Source organism: Carassius carassius, chromosome 17 (genome assembly GCF_963082965.1).
Source record: "Carassius carassius chromosome 17, fCarCar2.1, whole genome shotgun sequence".
NCBI lineage: Eukaryota > Metazoa > Chordata > Actinopteri > Cypriniformes > Cyprinidae > Carassius > Carassius carassius.
The window spans coordinates 24,849,958-24,872,011 of record NC_081771.1 but is presented as its reverse complement, the minus strand read 5'-3'; the positions used below and the strand labels follow the sequence as shown (position 1 = coordinate 24,872,011).

At 35.9% G+C, this 22,054-nt stretch overlaps 1 protein-coding gene across 1 annotated transcript in view; it reads left to right on the top strand.

The window, feature by feature from the left end:
* Positions 1–22,054, top strand: part of nck2b (NCK adaptor protein 2b) — a 50,822-nt gene that overhangs the window by 8,782 nt on the left and 19,986 nt on the right. Inside the window, exon 2 of the mRNA XM_059571378.1 lies at positions 20,024–20,265. Within this exon, the coding sequence (XP_059427361.1) occupies positions 20,040–20,265 (226 nt within the window). The 5' untranslated portion in view covers positions 20,024–20,039. The remainder of the gene's footprint in view (positions 1–20,023; positions 20,266–22,054) is intronic.

Genomic DNA, 22,054 nt, shown 5'->3' with positions numbered 1-22,054 from the left:
CCATAAGTTCAAATGGTGTGTGGTGCGTGGGTTTACAGGAACAGCAGTCCATACGGCATGTCAGCGTGCAGTGGGGATTGATTAATTAGTATAGACATTAATAGAACTGTGTTTGTGAGTGAAATATGGCTACTGTTGTCCTAGCTGTCAGTTTTCCTTGTAATAGCAACTAGGATGGTGTGTCCAGTTTAATAGACAAGACATTCTCCTGTGGTTTTATTTAATCTCATGGTGATTACATTTACCATTCCTCATATTTCATAATAAACTGTTGTCGAAAGAAGACAGACTACTGCAGAGAGAGGTATGAGGTCAGAACAATTACAGAGAGAGCCGTTTTTCATTGAGTTATGGTCATCTTGTCATACTATTTGTATTAGGAAATTTACAGTGTAGAATTATTTTACTTAGTTCTGTTTTCTTTCGCTGTTAAGGCAATGTTAACGGACCAAATTAATTACAGTGCAATAAAAATTCATTATACCAATCATTATTTTTAGTACCATATTTTCCGGACTATAAGTCACACTTTTTTTCATAGTTTGGCTGGTCCTGCGACTTATAGTCAGGTGCGACTTATTTATCAAAATTAATTTGACATGAACCAAGAGAAATGAACTAAGAGACATGACCCAAGAGAAAACATTACTGTCTACAGCCGCGAGAGGGCGCTCTATGCTGCTCAGTGCTCCTGTAGTCTACACTGAAAACATAGAGCGCCCTCTCGCGGCTGTAGACGGTAATGTTTTCTCTTGGTTCTTGGTTCTAAATAAATGCGACTTATAGTCCAGTGCGACTTATATATGTTTTTTTCCTCATCACGACGTATTTTTGGACTGATGCGACTTATACTCAGGTGCGACTTATAGTCCGAAAAACTACGGTACACAACAATGATAAATGTAAAAGAAGTCACGTGAACTAATTGTACCCTCACTGCTCTAAATGATTGTGTGCTGTAAACTCTTTTTCTGTAAAGTTTACATGACATTACATCTAAAATTTTTAGCTTAATGTTTTTCATCAGTTTTTTGGGCCTAATGATGAAAAATACCAATGAATTATTCTGCATATGTGCTGGGCAGACAATGTTAAATTGTTACAATTTAGTACGTTTTTGCATGTTAACTACATTTGTGTAAATTTAGTTTACACAACACGGCCTAGTGTTTGGGTTATGTCAAGAGATATTTCAACTTGCGGACACATATTTTTATGATGTAAAGATGCATTTTCATTCCTCCCGTTGCATTTTAGCTTGGTTAACCTGTTTTTTACCCTTTTTTGCACTGAGCTGGATGTTTGCAGTCTAGAAATGTGTTTGTGTGATCACTCAGAATATGACTTATCTTTTGGATAAGAGGAGGGTAAGATAAAGACATATGAGCAGAGGGGTTGAAAAAGAGTTCCTGTCTAACCATAAGACAGCTTGTCAAACAAAATGACAGCTTGCCTACTTGCCTTTCTCTCACTCTTTTCCCACTCCCTCTTGAGTGTAAAGTGTTGGCAGGCTGCTAACTCTTTAAATGACTTAAGTAAGACAACCTTCGCTGCTTTCAGTGAAATGGGCAAGGACCTACACAATTTATATCTTATTCTCTCTTGGTAAAGTTTGATGATGTAGATACATAATCTGTGTTTTTGAGGAATGTGTGAAATAAATTGTGAGTCTACAAGCATCAGTTTAATGTGTATTGTTTTTTTTTTATTATTCTTTAGAAGAGTAAATGAAATGTTTTCTTTCCATCGTTTTTCTCTCCAGATTGCTTCTTTTTAAAAGGAATCAAGTTCCCTATTTAAGGTGGAATATCTCTGCATTTATTTAGTACTACAGCAGATATAACATCTAACGGCAGCAGGTTTACAATCATAACTGTCTAAAATAACATCATTATTAAAAACCCTCATAATTAAGCTGTGGTGTAAAAGCCTCATTAGAGATAGCAGTCCCTAACCAAAAACTCTCTGACCATTTTATTTTAACTGAGCCCCCTTTTGTGTATATAATTGAGGATACACTGAGAAACTTTGTTTGGTTGTTTATAGAAGAGATATATTCAAAACAATTAAACAAATAATAATATATTAAAAAAATTATACTTGATAACTCCCAAACATGAGTGGCTTAATTATTCTTGCTGTATTTCCTCTACAGTAAATATATAGTTAAAAGTAAAATAGTGCAAAAGTAAATATTTTTATCTATAGAGAAACTTATGTGATTTGGTAGTGGTAGTTCTTTTGCTGCAGTTCTTGTTTTTACAGTAATAAAGATTTCTCTCATTCATATATATTTACCGCTTCAGGATTCTTTTTTATATTAAAAGAAAAGAATGAATAAGAAAAATGCTTTCAGAAAACCAAGACTTCTGAACAAGTTTGTGATCACTGAACAGAATCAAATGCCTGAACTCTTGCTGGAGTCTTGATTCCTCAAAGTAGAGAAGTAAAGAAGATCATGTAAATGAAGATAAGTGTAAATGAAGCAGGCAGTGAGGGGCAGGAATCTTGATGAATGAGTTATGGTCTGTTCACAGTGACTGGAAGAGTTCCAGAAGTTCAGCGGTAGCTTCTCGATGGCCATACTGCTCTTTTTTTTACCTCTATTTCCAGCGCAGGCAGCATCACTCTATTTTTACCTATAAGTGTTAGGCCAGACTAAAGTGAGAGGAATTCTTACCCAGTCTTGAATCATTCTTCTCTACCCTTCTGTATCTTATTTTAGGCATCTGATGTCTTCATTAGTTCACATTAATAATTCACTAGATGTAAATTAGCAGTCTTTTTGCACATAATACATCTTTTCATCCATTTGTTCCATTTTGTTCATGGGTCACTTATCATTACGTGACCCATGCTGTATGGTTTTTTTTAAACGTTTACATGTGCATGCTGCACATTAAGTCTTTGCTGTGATCTCAGGCCAGTTGTTTATTTTTTCCCTGTTCTAAATGGTTTATTTTCCAATGGGTTTCTTGGCTAGTATCTAATCACCATTAAGAACATAATGTAAAAACCTGTTGTTGCCAATGTGAGTAAAAAAGATCCATTTCAGCTGGAGAACAAACATGCTTAAACCTGTGCTCAACTGCTCCTCTGAGTTCCGGCATGACTTGTTCTTTTCCATTTTTCAGTTATTAGCTTTCTTAATAATGAAACCGCGTGTCTTTTCTGATCACACAGGAAACAGAGAAGTGGGAGGAAGCCTGCAAACCATGTTTTGTCATCTGTGTGTGTGTGCCTCAAACTGTGTGTGTGTGTGTGTGTGTGTGGCACATAAGTACTTCATTAAAATTATGTGAGTGTGGGATCCATAAGGACATTGAGCAGACAATCAATATGTTTAATGTTATTTGGTTGCATTTCCATGAATATATATATATATATATATATATATATATATATATATATATATATATAGCTAGCTAAATTAGTGCCAAGTTACTGAGAAATACTGATAAATTTAAAGTATTGATAAATAATAAGTTAATAAGTAAAAAAAAAAAAAAACAATCGAGAACCGAGGAGCTGATGATACTGCGCATGCGTGATTCAGCGTGAAGCAGACTGACACAGAGCGCGTCTGAACCGAACTGATTCTTTTGGTGATTGATTCTGAACTGATTCTGTGCTAATGTTATGATCTCTGTCCACTGGAACGCTATCGCTTTTAATTTAAAACGGTTTATTTAAAACAATTACTTATCAAACAGATGGAATTAGAAATAAAGGCCTGCCTCTATTAAAAGCCTGCTTCAAATAAAAGCCTGTTACCTTCTGCAGTTCAGGTAAATAAAGGCCCCGGTTTTTATTTGAGGAATTACGGTGTATATATATATATATATATATATATATATATATATATATACAGTACAGACCAAAAGAATATGACATATTTTCAGTTATTTCACACTTTTTTGTTATGTATATAATTCCATATATAATTCCACAAGTGTTAATTCATAGTTTGATGCCTTTAGTGTGAATCTACAATTTTCATAGTCATGCAAATAAAGAAGACTCTTTGAATGAGAAGGTGTGTCCAAACTTTTGGTGTGTACTATATATATATATATATATCATAAATAAAAAAGTTTTTTTTTTCTTACACCATCTGGATGACAGGGCTATCTTGCAGTAATAGGACTGCACAAAAGTGGGAAAAGGCAAAATATTGTGTTTTTGGTCATTTAGATTTTATTTTTATTTTTTTACTATCAGTTATATATTACATATTTTTTCAGGGTAGAGACATTTGTTTACACTTTTACATTCGAAACTAAGTGCTTTTCATTAAATGTTAATATTATTTTAAAAGTTTTCATTTCCATTAATTCTCATCACGCACGTACACACAATTTTTTTTTTGATTTTGCCTGTAATGCTTAAAAAAAGTGCTTAAAAATGTGCTTTTGACATTGAAATTCTGCTTGTTTTAGGCTCTGTAAACTTGGTACTGTACATCAAGCTGATTTAGAAATATGTATTAAACATCATAAAAAGGATGTGATTTTTTGTTGTTTGTTGCCCACCCCACCACTTTCAGTATCTGTTTGGATTATTTAAAAGCTCCAGAGCTTGAACTTGCTTTTTGGATGCAAATAAAGTGCATTAGCACAACCGCTAGTTTCTGCTCTCATTTAATGGTACAAGCTCTCAGCTCAATTCAATTCAATTCAATTCAAGTTTATTTGTATAGCGCTTTTTACAATACAAATCGTTACAAAGCAACTTTACAGAAAATTATGTTTCTACAATATTTAGTAGTAGCTAGTAGTTTGTGCACGTTTGACAGGATTTTAGAAAAATAAAAATAATAATAATAATAATACAAGACGTAGTCAGCTAGATGATGAACTATCAATATTATTAATTAATAGTAATTTATAGGATGCAGTCACACATGTAGCAATATTTGTTAGTTCTGTTTGTTGATTCAAGGTTAGCATCATCTGGGGTCCTCTGAGGGTCAGCATCATCTCTTCTCAGGTGTTCTGGATCCAGACTGGAGCTTGTGTAAATCCTAGTTACCACGGGATGTAAATCAAAATAGAGACATCATTAGCATAGCTGCTGATCCAACAAAGTAAAATTAGTTTAACCCAAGCTAAAGAATAAAAATGCAGATGCAACTACACTCACAATTTAAGAGATACATTATTCGAATGCTTGGCGAAAGAGATGCGTTTTTAATCTAGATTTAAACAGAGAGAGTGTGTCTGAACCCCGAACATTATCAGGAAGGCTATTCCAGAGTTTGGGAGCCAAATGTGAAAAAGCTCTACCTCCTTTAGTGGACTTTGCTATCCTAGGAACTACCAAAAGTCCAGCGTTTTGTGACCTTAGGGTGCGTGATGGGTTGTAGCGTGGTAGAAGGCTAGTTAGGTACGCAGGAGCTAAACCATTTAGGGCCTTATAGGTAAGTAATGATAATTTGTAACTGATACGGAACTTAATAGGTAGCCAGTGCAGAGACTGTAAAATAGGGGTAATATGATCATATTTTCTTGACCTGGTAAGGACTCTAGCTGCTGCATTTTGGACGACCTGTAGCTTGTTTATTGACGAAGCAGGACAACCACCTAGAAGTCCATTACAATAGTCCAGTCTAGAGGTCATGAAAGCATGAACTAGCTTTTCTGCATCAGAAACAGATAACATGTTTCGTAGCTTGGCAATGTTTCTAAGATGGAAGAATGCGGTTTTTGTAACATTGGAAATATGATTTTCAAAAGACAAATTGCTGTCCAATATAACACCCGGATTTCTGACTGTAGAGGAAGTAACAGTACATCCGTCTAGTTGCAGATTGTAATCTACAAGATTCTGTGTGGTGTTTTTTGGTCCAATAATTAATATCTCTGTCTTATCCGAATTTAATTGGAGAAAATTATTTGTCATCCAATCTTTTACATTTTTAACACACTCTGTTAGCTTAGATAATTGGGAAGTTTCATCTGGTCTCGTTGAAATATATAGCTGAGTATCATCAGCATAACAGTGGAAGCTAATTCCGTATTTTCTAATAATATTACCAAGGGGCAACATGTATATTGAAAATAGAAGGGGACCTAGGACGGATCCTTGTGGCACTCCATATTTTACTGATGATAAATGAGATGACACCCCATTTAAGTAAACAAAATGGTAGCGATCGGACAGGTAGGATCTAAACCATCTTAGAGCCTGCCCTTGAATACCTGTATAGTTTTGTAATCGATCTATGAGTATGTCATGATCTATGGTGTCGAACGCAGCACTAAGATCAAGTAAGACTAGAAATGAGATGCAGCCTTGATCTGACGCAAGAAGCAGGTCATTTGTAATTTTAACAAGTGCAGTTTCTGTGCTATGGTGGGGCCTAAAACCTGACTGAAATTCTTCATACAGATCATTTTTATGCAGAAAGGTGCTCAATTGAGCAGACACAACTTTTTCTAAAATTTTAGACATAAATGGAAGATTTGAAATAGGCCTATAATTTGCCAGTGCACTAGGATCTAGTTTTGGTTTCTTAATAAGAGGCTTGATAACCGCCAGCTTGAATGGTTTTGGGACGTGACCTAAAGATAACGACGAGTTAATGATATTGAGAAGCGGTTCTTCGGCTACAGGTAACAGCTCTTTTAGTAATTTAGTGGGTACAGGATCTAATAAACATGTTGTTGGTTTAGATACAGTGATAAGTTTATTTAGCTCTTCCTGTCCTATATTTGTAAAGCACTGCAGTTTATCTTTGGGTGCGATGGATGAAACTGAAGTGTTAGACGCTGTAGAATCTACATTTGCTATTGTATTTCTAATGTTATCTATTTTATCAGTGAAGAAATTCATAAAGTCATTACTATTTAACGTTGGTGGAATATTTGAATCAGGTGGCGTCTGGTAATTTGTTAATTTAGCCACTGTGCTAAATAAAAACCTTGGATTGGTTTGGTTATTTTCAATGAGTTTGTGGATATGCTCAACAAGTGCAAAACATTTATTGAAAACAAATCACTCCAAGATAGGACCACCACAATCATCTGCACCTGTCTAATTATTTTAGTAATTTACTGCTTTAAACTTCATCTTCTCCTTGGTTTGGAAAAGATTGATTTATTAAAAAAATGTCAGCCCACGGTTTGTTTGAATATCTGGCTGTCTTTCAATGGTTAAGGTAAAAATGTGTTTTAGGAAGGTGGCATCAGCTGAAATGGATGGCTGTGTCTTGCATGACTTAATATTCGTAGCCATCCTTCTGAGAGCTGTGAAGACAGACAAAACATCTCTGACTCGCACACTTAGTCTTTACTCATGCAGATACTCCATATTCTTGTGTACACATTCACACTCAGTTCCTTTGTGTTCAGAAATGAGAGCTCTGGTGATCGACCAGCAGTTAGGAAGCAACATGTTCTGCCCTGGGGCTGTTGTTCTGCTTTTCTCCCAATCTGGGCTGCAGTCGTATGCAGTATATGATCTTGAGTCAGTTAAATGTTTGGTGCTTTTTAGAGGAGACCGAAGAGAGGACATTGTATGCAGCATTGTCTTTTGGTTCCAGGAACAAGAAAATGATCCTTACATTTATTGAAATCCTCATATCATTTGCCACCTTAATCACCATATGTATTTCAGACATCTTATTTGAGGTGGGAATGGATGTATTTCAAAAAAGCACAAGGCAACAGACAGTTTTGAACCTTCAAAATGTCAAACATAAAGAGATAAACGTTTAAACAAAGACATGATTGCTGTCTTTCACAGTGTAGTTGCTGTAATGCTCACTTTAGCTTGTCTTTAATGCAAATGTCAGGGAAATTGCACATTGTTTCCCTCCTGAAGACACACCAAAATGGGTCGTATTTGTTAAAATGAGCAAATTTACTCCTCCTCTACAAGCTGTTGCCTAGAGGAAGCTACCATTTGCCGTGTAGGCGCAAGACAGTCAGTTCTGATGCATGAACACATTCTGTTGACAAAGCTGACATAAACACAGAACAAGTGCCTAATATAATTAAAATCTTACATTTCCAGTCACACTGTGCAAAATTTTGTTATGTTGAATTGTTTTAATAGCAGGTTGGTGTTTTGACTCAATCATCTCAGTGATTTGAATATTTTGAATTAGTCCACAAAAAGATTCATTCACTGATTCAGCCCATTACTGCATTGTTGGCATTGTTACATAAGTAGGTGTGTATGTTTTATTGAGTCATTGAATCCTTTAATCAAACAACAGTCAAAACAGATGACCCAAACTAGTCTCATTTATAATAAAATTTGGGCTGCTGACAAATCTAAGAGATGTCTGCTTTGACAGCCTCGTGGACAGTCCATTATTAACACAGAAAAGCAGTCACATGTTTTCAAAATGCGGAGGCTTTTTGCAGAATGATTCATACAGGATGAATGATTTATTCTCTTAAAAGATTCTTTGACAAATGTTTACATCCCCATTCTTTATTTTGCCTTCATGGAGGCATGTTACCCCAGTTTGATTCATTGGAATGTTCTTGGATGTAGTAGTTGTGGATTAAAAGCATTGAGTGGCAGATACAAATTAAGGGTTACAAACTCCATTTGGTGGGACTTTTCCACTGTAGCGATCAGAGAGAGAGAGAGAGAGAGAGAGAGAGAGAGAGCAGGAGAGAAATCAAGGTGCTCACTGGTTGGTTTGAAATGTTGAACATCAGGGAGTGTCTGTTTTAACAAGAACCTCCTTAGAGGAACTTCACTTCAAAGCTGTGGAAGCTTGTGACTGAAATAGAAAGAGAGGTAGACCAGGCCCTGATTTCAAGAACACTCAGTGTCTCCACTGTCTTTTTTTATTTTATGTGTTTCTTCCACTTTCTTGCATATCCCTGCTGTACCTAGTTCCTCTCACGCTATCAACAACTTCTCTTAAATTCAGAGCTGTGAATAATGCTGTACATTCTCAAAGGAGCCGACAGGAAATAGGAAAAGAACTCTGAATGTTCACTTCTCACCAAAGCAAGTAAACAGTGTTGTTGTAGAGTATCTTCACAAAGCGGTTCATTTTTACGTTCTTTCACTAACGATACCAGTGCCCTCCTGTGTGATTAACAAATAATAACATGACAATGACTGTTTTACTGGAAGCAAAAGATACAAATCAAGTACAGATTCAATAAATATTGTGCCACTATCTTTAAAATGAGTCCAGGCTTTATACTTTTGTATGCAGTGTTTCCAACAGATCTTTTTATAGTGAATGACAAACCTGTTTTTCAACTCATCGTTGACAGAGAAACAAACAGCATGGTTTGTGGAGTTTAATGTGCTGAGATATGTTTTTGTCCCAGATCTCTTTGTGCATGGTATCTGTGAATGCAGAAAAATATAAACAGAGCAAAGAGGACCCAGGAAGGAATACTACACCGCATACCCACTCCACCCCCCCATCAGGCCCTAAAAATTATATTTGTTTTGTTTTTAATAAATCGTTAAATTATACAAGTTTGATTTCCATTTTTTTAATGCTTTTTGATTACTAAATTCTTCTAAAAAAGAAGAAACTGGAGTTTGGAATAAATTAAAATAATAAGTAATTTGGTTTCCTTATGTGTGATCTGAGCTTCAAGCAATGGAATGCCTTCGTATCAATTAGCAATATCCCATATCCAACCATGAATGCAGCGAAGCATTAGAGGCAGCAGACAAACAGAAAATTAATTCTTGACAGCTGTTTGTGACTTGAATGCTAAGTACAGCATGGTCTCGGTTCCACATCAGCTCTTTTCCCTCTGGTGCAGTTGCTGAGATTGTGACAGATTTAAAGTGCTCTCTTCCTTCTTCCTCTCAGCCTTCTGGATGGTATTGGGGTGTCAATCAAATTTGTTAGCTTAGTTTCCTGGTAGCGCAACTGTGCCGTGAGGCTGTTGTCAGCACCTGCGTGATAAATCAGGATGGGAACGACACTGGCGCCAAAATGCTGTAGCTGGACCTTATGGGATCTGTGGTTTGAACTACCAAATTGGCAGTCAAGTTTTAAACGGGGGAAACATATTTTACATTACCCTTGTGCATTAAAACCGTGGGAATTTGGAAAGAGAACAGTAGCAGAGAGAGAAAATGCAGCGAAACCGAGATGAAAAGAAAAAGACAGGGTGAGAAAGAGACTTAGACAGATACTTTAAGTGACCAATGATTTCTCAACTGAAACAAGTGACAGTTTCTGTTGAAACAGAATAAAGCAGACTGAAACAGATTGGAAAATACCTTTCATTTTTTTTCAGCAGTTTTAAATTCAACAAATTGCCTCAGAGCTTCTAAATGTTTTTAAAGTTTCTAGGCTGTGAAGTTTACTTTTTCAAATACTACATTTAGTTGCACCTCTGAAGTCCTTATTGCTGTGGTCCTGGAACTTGCAAACATGTTTTTTTTTTTTGGTTGTTAAATCCTGTGCATGTCAGGTAATCAGATTTAGAATTTCTGCTTAAGTTAGTATTTTCCAGTTCATTGTGCCATATGCATCAGATGGTTAGCGAATGTGGTGCGGATGGTCTGTGGCTGTGACGTATGAAAACCAAACCAAGGAAAGAAATTGACGAGTGGAAACCTCAGAGAATGATGGTGTTGTCATATCAGGCTTGAAATAGAATAGGAAGTTTACAGCTCGTTGGACTCTTTTACCAAAAAATGTGCTGTTTTGTTCTTTAAATGTGATTTAAGGCTCATCTGTCTTCACCCACAGCTGTGATACTATGTCAGGGCAAACCAGAGCCCTCCAGCTTGTGTTTGTCAAAGATACGGATCTTGTTAGTGGTAATTTCTTCTCCTTTATCTGTTGTGTTTGTGTGAACAGGCTGCATTTGGTAGCTTAAATGATAGTGTTGACATGTGAAAGTTAAAGAGCAAGGAAAATACTTCTTGCTATTATTCTTTACCATTCATTCTACTTGACGTAGAGTCAAATTTTCCTTTCTGCGAACAAGGAAAACTGCAGTGCTGAGCCAAATATACTAGCTGATCTTGCTCTTTCGCTCTTTTTTCACCCAAGAATGAAAATTGTCGTCATTATTTTCTATATGAATATTTTGTTCCATTGGACAAGAAAGTAGATGTTCTAATGAATGTTCATGCTGCTCTTTTATTTGGTAATGACTCATGTGGTTCTCAAAAGCAAAGACGGCCGTATAAGTCATGGGGAAGTCATGGCCTTATGGTTAGAGAGTCGGACTTGCAATCGAAGGGTTGTGAGTTTGAGTCTCGGGCCGGCAGGAATTGTAGATGGGGGGAGTGCATGTACAGTGCTCTCGCCACCCTCAATACCACGACTTAGGTGCCCTTGAGCAAGGCACTGAACCCCCAACTGCTCCCCGGGCGCTGCAGCATAAATGGCTGCCCACTGCTCCAGGTGTGTGTTCACTTGCTGTGTGTTTGTGTGTTCACTGCTGTGTGTGTGCACTTTGGATGGGTTAAAAGCAGAGCATGAATTCTGAGTATGGGTCACCATACTTGGCTGTATGTCACGTTGCTTTCACTTTCACGTTTTCACTTTCAACACCATGACCAAAGAGTATCGAGGTCAAAAAAGAATGAAAATGATGCCTGTTCACACCGTCTTTTTTTTTTTTTTTAAGAAATTGATACTTGTATCCAGCAAGGAGACATAAATCAAATGTAACATTTATGTTTATAATGCTACAAAAGATTTCTATTTCAGGTGTATTGTTTTGAACATTTAACATAGAAACCTGAAAAAAGTCACAACCCCCAACCCCAAATGTATATATAAATATTTCAATTTAATGAACATATAAAAAAATGTTGCATAAAATTTTTCTATATAGGCTACAGTGAAATATATTTCATAGTGCACATGATCAAATAAATATGATGAAATAAAATAAAAAAAAAAGTGTAAAAGTGCTCCGCACTACATTCCATACAAAAGTTAAGTCAATATTTGCTGAAGATATTCACAAATGCCAAAATTAGATTTTAAGAGGAACATCAGAGGGGAAACTTTTCATTGAACATTTTTCAAGTTCAGCCTTTTTTTTATTATACAAAAGTTATTATATATATATACATATATTATTAGTCTTATAAACTACTTTCATAGTATTTTATCTAGCTTTTTTTTGTTTTAAGAGCTTGACAGCCCTAAGTACTCATTCACTCTCATTAAGAGTAAGTAACCTGAGCATCTTTATCTAAAACATAATCTTTCATGTTTCATGGAAAAAAAGGAAGTAAGACAGGTTGTCAACAATATAAGGGTGAGTAAAGGTTGACTGAATTTTACAAACTTGGGTGAACTGTAACTTTAAGGTCACTTTTCTGACTTCCTGTGTTTCACAGCTGGCCCATATGGCCTCACTCTCCCCCTCCTTTCTCTGCTTTCCTCTCTCTTGATCCCTTCTTCCTTTCAGGGTCAAGGCTTTCCCAGAAACTGGGTTACAAGAGTGCACAGTCACATGGTTCATCTTGACCGCCTGAACCCTGAAAAAAAGTATCCAGATACACAAGATATAGTCATTAACAGACACAAGTACACACATGAATATAGGGTTCAAACACAGTTATATATATATATATATATATATATATATACAGTATTATATATTTTATATTCAAGTTTTTATATTCAAGTATATTGTAGTATATACTGAACTATATTTTTATAGAGTGTTTATATTAGATTGTTTTGACATTGGAGTAGTTCACAAATTTCACTGCTATTGTTATCAGCTCCTGAAATATTTGTATGAAATAACCCTAGCTTATAACACTAGTTCTGTTCAATTCTGTACTTCCTGTCATAAAGAGATCGAAAGCATTAAAGTGACTCGTGTTTAGGATAATGGAAGTGGAGATGAAGAGGGTAACTCTAAGAGCTAGATTACTGTGTTATTAGATGTGTGGCTTGTGTTTGTGTGAGTCTTGCAGATGTAGATGTGGTCTGAGAGCATTACTGCCAAAAGCATCTGTATTTCCTCTATCTATTCCTCTCTCTCTCTCTCTCTCTCTCTCTCTCTCTCTCTTCTAAAGCAAAATTTGGTCACTATTCAATACACACTCCACAGTGCACATATGATTTTACTAACTAAATGGACAATGACAGTAAACTCTCTTCATCTCTTGTAGTTTAATCTCATCTCATTCTGCCATCTTTAAATTTTTCGCATTATATATTTCACTGTTCAAGGTAGGGGTGTAACGGTACACAAAAATCACGGTTCGGTATGTACCTCGGTTTTAAAGTCACGGTTCGGTTCATTTTCGGTACAGTAAGGGAAAGAAATGCAAACATTTAACTGCAGGTTGTTTATTACTATAAACTTTTTTTTAACAATTTGTTTTTTTTAAATACTTTTTAATAAATAAATAAATATATATATATATATATATATATATATATATATATATATATATATATATATATATATATATATATATATAAAAGAAATAAAATACTGCTGCAAAGTTCTCCACTAAATAAAATACTCTCAGTCTCAGTCAATGAAAAATATAAATAAATAACTATGATTACAGTGCAGCATTACCAATCCCAGCATGTAGGGCTGCTCATATTTAAAAAATATATATAACTTTTCCAAAGTGTAAAGTTGCAGCATCAACAGTTTCAGTTTTTAGACCTGCTCAGATTTCGTTATTGCGTTGGACCGATCGGAATTAAGAGCAAATGTCTGTTTAAATGCCGACGGGAGCTGCGTTTGAATTACAATCGTTTTTTTCCTAGTTGTAGTGATGTTCACACTCGCGTGATGCCTTTTGAAAACCTTAGGTCGGTGACACACTGGCATATTGCACCTGTCAAACATAGTCTATTTTGCCGTCAATACTGTTGACGGTGTCCTTTATCAGTAGGCTTTATATTTATGCTCAACATGAAGTATAGATATTGTTGTCGTAAAGACAAAATCCTGATCTGTCGGCGGTCTCCCTCTATGTCACCTACAGTAGCAGCAGCGCGCCAGCGCCGCGTCAGTCACGATTCTGGTGTTTAAAGACACAGAAAACGCGAAGCAGCCGTCACACAACTGACACGCAGCAGAAACGCCACGCTCACGCCACGCAACCAGTGTGTCACCGGCCTTAGAATCAGCTGCAGGGCGGGATTTGCGCAGACCGCGGAGACTTCCACAAAATATTGCATTCGGTCATTTGGTACACACTTGCACCGTAACGAAAGCCCTGTACCGAAACGGTCCGGTACGAATACACGTACCGTTACACCCCTAGTTCAAGGTAAAGTGATTTATTGTGATAGCAGTTTTGCACTATAATGGCATAGATACGAGAACAGGTGTTTAGAGGAGAATGAGATGCCCAAGGTCCTTTGTTGAAGAGCTTCTTTGATTTCTGAAGCTCTGGGATTGGCAGACCCTTTTGTTAGAGGAAATTCAAGTGCTCTTGAGTTGTTCAGCTCAGTTGATTTCATCTTCCAGCTGCCACTTTAAAGGACATCTGCTGGAAACGAGAGTGAAACCAAAGCTCCCATAGCATCTCTTGATCCACTACTGGATAAATTAGGAAGATACTAGCGTAATGCATCAGTGGTGCACAGATATGTCAGCATCCAAAAATACTTGACTGGAAAAGCAATAATCTGCTGTTTAATTATTTTAGCCACAATACTTTTGGTACAAACATTGTTATCAAACATTAGGTTAAGAATGATTCACTGATTCAAACTTTGTTGCCTTCAACCTTTAAAGTCAAGGATGTTGTCCCTGAAATGGGACACTGCTCATTTTCATAGTTTGTTAGTTAGCGAGAAAAATAAATAACTGTAGTATTTTGCTAAATATAGGTATGCACTACATTTTCTCATTTTTCTATACTTCGTTTTCTATACCCCCCTCCCCCAAATTTTGAAAACTAAAGGAATTTCAAATCACATGAGCCAATATTTTATTCACAATAGAACATAGATAACGTAGCAAATGTTTAAACTGAGAAATTTTACACTTTTATCCACTTAATTAGCTCATTTAAAATTTAATGCCTGCTACAGGTCTCAAAAAAGTTGGCACGGGGGCAACAAATGGCTAAAAAAGCAAGCAGTTTTGAAAAGATTCAGCTGGGAGAACATCTAGTGATTAATTAAGTTAATTGATATCAGGTCTGTAACATGATTAGCTATAAAAGCTTTGTCTTAGAGAAGCAGAGTCTCTCAGAAGTAAAGATGGGCAGAGGCTCTCCAATCTGTGAAAGACTGCGTAAAAAAATTGTGGAAAACTTTAAAAACAATGTTCCTCAACGTCAAATTGCAAAGGCTTTGCAAATCTCATCATCTACAGTGCATAACATCATCAAAAGATTCAGAGAAACTGGAGAAATCTCTGTGCGTAAGGGACAAGGCCGGAGACCTTTATTGGATGCCCGTGGTCTTCGGGCTCTCAGACGACACTGCATCACTCATCGGCATGATTGTGTCAATGACATTACTAAATGGGCCCAGGAATACTTTCAGAAACCACTGTCGGTAAACACAATCCGCCGTGCCATCAGCAGATGCCAACTAAAGCTCTATCATGCAAAAAGGAAGCCATATGTGAACATGGTCCAGAAGCGCCGTCGTGTCCTGTGGGCCAAGGCTCATTTAAAATGGACTATTTCAAAGTGGAATAGTGTTTTATGGTCAGACGAGTCCAAATTTGACATTCTTGTTGGAAATCACGGACGCCGTGTCCTCCGGGCTAAAGAGGAGGGAGACCTTCCAGCATGTTATCAGCGTTCAGTTCAAAAGCCAGCATCTCTGATGGTATGGGGGTGCATAAGTGCATACGGTATGGGCAGCTTGCATGTTTTGGAAGGCTCTGTGAATGCTGAAAGGTATATAAAGGTTTTAGAGCAACATATGCTTCCCTCCAAACAACGTCTATTTCAGGGAAGGCCTTGTTTATTTCAGCAGGACAATGCAAAACCACATACTGCAGCTATAACAACAGCATGGCTTCGTCGTAGAAGAGTCCGGGTGCTAACCTGGCCTGCCTGCAGTCCAGATCTTTCACCTATAGAGAACATTTGGTGCATCATTAAACGAAAAAATACGTCAAAGACGACAACGAACTCTTCAGCAGCTGGAAATCTATATAAGGCAAGAATGGGACCAAATTCCAACAGCAAAACTCCAGCAACTCATAGCCTCAATGCCCAGACGTCTTCAAACTGTTTTGAAAAGAAAAGGAGATGCTACACCATGGTAAACATGCCCCGTCCCAACTATTTTGAGACCTGTAGCAGAAATCAAAATTGAAATGAGCTCATTTTGTGCATAAAATTGTAAACTTTCTCAGTTTAAACATTTGCTATGTTATCTATGTTCTATTGTGAATAAAATATTGGCTCATGTGATTTGAAAGTCTTTTAGTTTTCATTTTATTAAAATCTAAAAAACTTTTCCGGAATTCGGGTTGTATATATATATATATATATATATATATATATATATATATATATATATATATATATATATATATATATATATATATATAAAATTATTTAAGTACTTAAAGAAAATACGAAGCATACCCACCCACAAATGCATTTCCTAACATTGACAGGGATTATTCAGTATAGTTTCAGCCATGATTCACTGAAGCATGTGTGTTCACTGATGGTCATGGTATTTGTGTAGTAATATCATTTGAAATCATGTGCTTATTCTTAGTCAGTCATTAGCACTATATTTAGTGGTTATGGAGATTTATTTTTAACCACTCCATCTCAATATGAATGCTTTTATAAATTGGATTTTGAATTCATAAACATGTTGCATAACCAGATTATGAATTTGCACAATGTGGCTGTATGAGTTTAGCACCATGGTTAAAGAGTTACTCCACCCTAAAATGAGAATTTTATCATTAGTCATGTACCGAACCCGTAAAAGCTTATTTTGTCTTCTGAACACAATTTAAGATATTTTGGATGAAAACTGGGAGGCTTGTGACTGTCCCATTGACTTCCAAGTAAATTGCACTGTCAAGGTCCAGAAAACTATGAAAAACATCTTCAGAATAGAGCTTTTGCCATCAGTGGTTCAATCTGAATTTTATGAAGTGATAAGAATGCTTTTTGTACGCAAAGAAAACAAAAATAATGATTTTATTCAAAAATTCGTCTCCTCTGTGTCTCTCCGCATCACCTTTGTGCCATTTTGGAGAATATCTGCTGGACGCAAGCAGCGTATGCTATTCTGTGATTTGAAGGAAAACAGTGCATCAATACAGCGTGGCTGACACAGAAGAGCATATGCTGCTTGCTTCCAGCGGATGTTCTCCAAAATGGCGCTACGGTGATGCGGAGAGACGAATTGTTGAATAAAGTTGTTATTTTTGTTTTCTTCGTGTACAAAAAGTATTTCTTGTCACTTCATAATGTTACGGTAGAACCACTGATGGCAAAAGCACTATTCTGAACCTTGACAGTGCAATTTAGTTGGCAGTCAATGGGACAGTCACAAGCCTCCCGGTTTTCAGCCAAAATAACTTAAATTGTATTCTGAAGACAAACTAAGCTTTTATGGGTTTTGGAACGACATGGGGGTAAGTGATTAATGTCAAGATTGTCAGTATCCCTTTAAGTAATGAATATAATGTTGCATTTGTAAGCACTAAATGTCCTCTGTTTAACCAGACCCCATGTGTTTGGAAAGATTATTTTTATGAATATTTTTATGACAAGTAATGGAAAGATCTAGGAGGAGACCTGCATGTTTATTGCAGAGGAGATTTTATCCCTTGCTGTTTAAAATGCTTGCCGTCAGGCAGTCACTGTAATTATATCAGCCAGTTATGACACACGTTACAGCTTTATCTGTGAGTTGACAAGTTTCCCTACTCCACTGGGGACGAGAGAGTGGAATGTGGAGATCTGGCAGCAGTTTGAATGATGACTTCTGTGTTTGTTTGCTCCTAAGCTTCTAAAGTAGTGGATTATAGCCATACCTGAGGCTTGCTGCTATTTGCAAGCTGTCATTTCATATTAAAATCTAAGATAAGTAAAAAAAAAAAAACTGTGATTTGTGGTGATACGAGCACTATTTAAACACATTTAAATGCACTTGCTTTTCATCAATTTGTGCTTGCAGTATGAATAATGGAGCCTGCTGTCACTGATAAAGTGTGCAGGGGGCTGTTTAACGATAAAGTGGCCAGTGTTTGTGTATAGTATCATGAAGTGTTCTTTGTCCTCTGCTGACCGGCACAAACTGTGTTTGTGTGTGGCAGCTGTCAGAGTGATTGGATGGCAACATACTGAGTGTCCCTGGAGCAGGAAACGGCACTGTCACAGCACAATCATAGCCTCTTTTACTGACACACTCCCTCACACTCTTACTTGCACTCAATCACACACACACACACACACACACACACACACACACACACACACACACACACACACACACACACACACAGAGGGAGGTTTCATGAGTGCTTTTCATCACATGAAGTAGCTAAAAACAAGCATAGATTTCTGTCTTGTGTTTATGTTTCATTGAAAGAGGAAGTTTAGGCCAATAGGCTTATAGTGAAGTCATGGACCATGACTCCTTGTAGCATGATTTGCTACTTAATAATCATCAGAGAGAAGTGCATGCTTATTCAAGACAGCATTATGATCATTGCAAAACATTAGTTTTTTTGCAAAAGCTAATTTATTAACCTAGAAACTTGAATTATGCCGTGTTTCCATTCATGGAGCTTCAACAAACGACGGTTAAAAATGCTTTGAGCTGAATCATGAATCCAATAAATGCACGTCTTAGTGAAAATGGTATAAAATTCAGTCTCTGGTGATTTAACAATACGAATGTTTGCGAAATTCTGCATACAGCAGCATATAGAAAAATACAAATTAAATATTATTTTCTCATTCTTTGCAAAGATTCAATCTAGGATAAGAAAAAGTGTTTTTTTTAATGCTCTTGTGGTAATTATACATTTTTAACAGCAGAAGATAGTTTAATGTAAACTGTCATGTGAACATTCATTTTTTACAATACAAGAATCCTTACATCAAAGATAAATGTACAAAAAATATAACGCTATTATTTTAGGTTATATAACACTTTATGAAATCTATTGTGTAATATATTTTTAAGTCCTTTACTTAACAGCCACAAATACAGATTACCCCAAAAGGAAAATGGTCATTTACTTACTCTCAAACTTGTCAGTGATTTATTATATAGTCGTGCTTGATGCTCAAGAACCAGTGAGTTTTTTTCCTTGTGTTATTATGCATGCATGTTTGTGCTTCATTCACATATGGATAGCTTTAATGATGCCTTTTCATGTGCTTTTTGAAGCTTGAATATTTTGTTTATGCATAGACTGACAAAAATCAGAATGACATGAGAGTGAGTAAATGATGACAGGATTTTCATTTTTCTCTCTGTCATCATTTTTCATTTGTCTCTTGTTTTCTCTTTCTTTTACTTGTAGCCATGTTGTGCGATATTATCTTTTTTTTTTTTTTAAACCTGCTTATGTGGTTTGCTCAGTAAGTTCACATGGATTTGTTTCATTCATTTATTAATATTCTGACACACAAATATTCACTTTCTTATTTTTTTCAATATGTCTTTCTTTTTTCCTTCTTCAGTGTATCTGCTGAATAATTTACTGTGTTTAAGATGGGGAGGTGAAAAGGGGAGGCTTTTAAAGCTGTTTGAGGGCCAAGGCTGCTGTTAGTGGGGTGTGTGTAAATGTAGCCCTTGTGTTGTGTATGTGTGTGTGTGAGAGAGAGAGAGAGAGAGAGAGAGAGACTCCCACATTAAGAGCTGTTCGTTCAGAAACCAGCTTAACCTCAGGGGTAACTGGGCTCTAGATCCGTCCTGTTTCTCCTGCGGTTGCTGCTCAGCGTCTAGAGAGGCTAACTACATGGGTTCTCAGGAGTCCAGGATCTCCTTTAGCTTATTAAAAATTTATTCATCTTGACTCATAACAATCTGCTGTTTTATGGCATGTACACACTTTTTTTTGTACTTTGTGTTTTGGGATAGACAAGGATTCTAAATTTGTCTTTTTTTATATTTCAGAGAGAATCCATGAAAGATGTCAGATGAGGCGATTGTTATTGCCAAGTGGGACTATACGGCACAACAAGACCAGGAACTTGACATTAGGAAAAATGAGCGCTTGTGGCTCCTGGATGATTCAAAAACGTGGTGGCGAGTACGAAATGCATCCAACAGAACAGGCTATGTCCCTTCCAACTACGTCGAACGCAAGAACAGTCTAAAGAAAGGCTCTCTGGTGAAAAATCTCAAAGATACACTTGGTAAGAGACTTGTATATTTTGATTTCTTTTAATAAAGGGTTATCCAGTAATGTCAGGATGACAGATGTGTAAAATTTTGTAATTTATGGCAGTTTCTTCTGGTTTTGAAAAACCAATTTAAAAACTTTTAAAAAATATATACGGTATATTTCAATTTAAAAACTAAATATTTTAATATTCTTTTTTTTCACCTTAAGTAAATGTGAGTGTACACATCTTAAATATTTTATTCCAATATATGTACTGCTATACAAAAGTATGAAATTTATATTTTTATTCGATAAGGACACATTGAATCGATCAAAAATGACATTGAACCCATTATATTTAGTCATTTATCAGACGCATTTATCCGACGCATTTATCCAAAGTGACTTACAAATGAGGACAATGGAAGCAATCAAAATAGACAAGAGAGCAAAGATAGCAAGTGCTAGAACAAGTCTCAGTTAGCTTAACGTTTTTTTATTTTTATATATAAAAATAAAACAAATAGAATAGAAAAAGAATAGCGAAAGCTAGTGTTAGAGGCCATTTGATTTTGTTAACTGTATAATAAATCAAAGAAAAAGATAGAATACAAAAAGATTAAAGATGCTAGTGTTACCTTTTTTCAATTTTTATAAAAAATTTTATAGAGTAGAGAATAGAATTAGAATAGAGAATGCGACATTTATAATGTTACAAAAGATTTCTAGTTTAAATAACCGTGTTCCAAAAAAAGTTAAGCAGGACAACATTGAAACCATATATATTGTTTAAAATAAAAAAAAATTATGGCACCAAATCAGAATATTAAAATGATGTATAAAAATGTTTTTATAGTAGTTGTAATCAAATAAATGTAGCTTTGGTCAGCACTTTTAAATGGTCGTGTATCAACTAACCTTACCTTGACATGAAAAGGTTAATATTTCAAGAGATTTATTGACCTTGACACGCAGTCATGAGTGTCTGCAGGGGTTTGCAATGATGATATCATTTACTGTTTTGTTTGTTTCTGTATATAGGTTCCACCACATGAGTTTTTCAGATACTAATAAGCACTTGAGGATTTTTTTCTTAAAAGTAAGCGAAATCCAAACTGATTTTTTTTTTCTCTTTTCCATTGTTCTTTTATTTATTTATTTTTCCATTAACTATTTAGGATGGTTCCATTCCTCTGACATTTCTGACTTGTTCCCTGTTTTCATGTGAGAAATTCAAAGCTTTCATAAATGCAAAAACAAAAACAAATGACCTTCATCATCAAGGATGTGTAAGCAGGAAGCACTAATTTAAAGGCTTTCGTTGTAAAACCTAATTAGTTTTCCAGCCGTTAATCACACAAGGGAGAGAGGTGAACTGATCGATCAGCTGTGTCTTGGAGCGTATTGAATGTGTGTATGTTCGGAGGAGCTTTGCTTTGTTCCAGACAGTGTTTTTGTTTTTATAGATGCATGGTTGATTATTGTTGTGATTGGGGTGGAGATTGTTCTGTGTCACACTTATGCTTTAACCACCTGGGATGAACAAGCTAAAGGCAGTTGATATGCAGATGGTAGGAAATGAGCCTTGCTAATGGCAGTTGCGTCTTTTCCTCAATGTCTTCTTTAATCTTCCTATCAACAACATGGTGGTTTAAGTAAGAACATTTCATGGTAAATTAAATTGAAATGGAGAGACTGTTGATTTAATTTGCGTTTTAAGGCTCATGTAAACTACCAGTCAGTTTGTAATCATTAAGATTTTTTTATTTTATTTTATCTATTATATTTTTAAAATCTAAAATACCATAAAAGCATTTGAA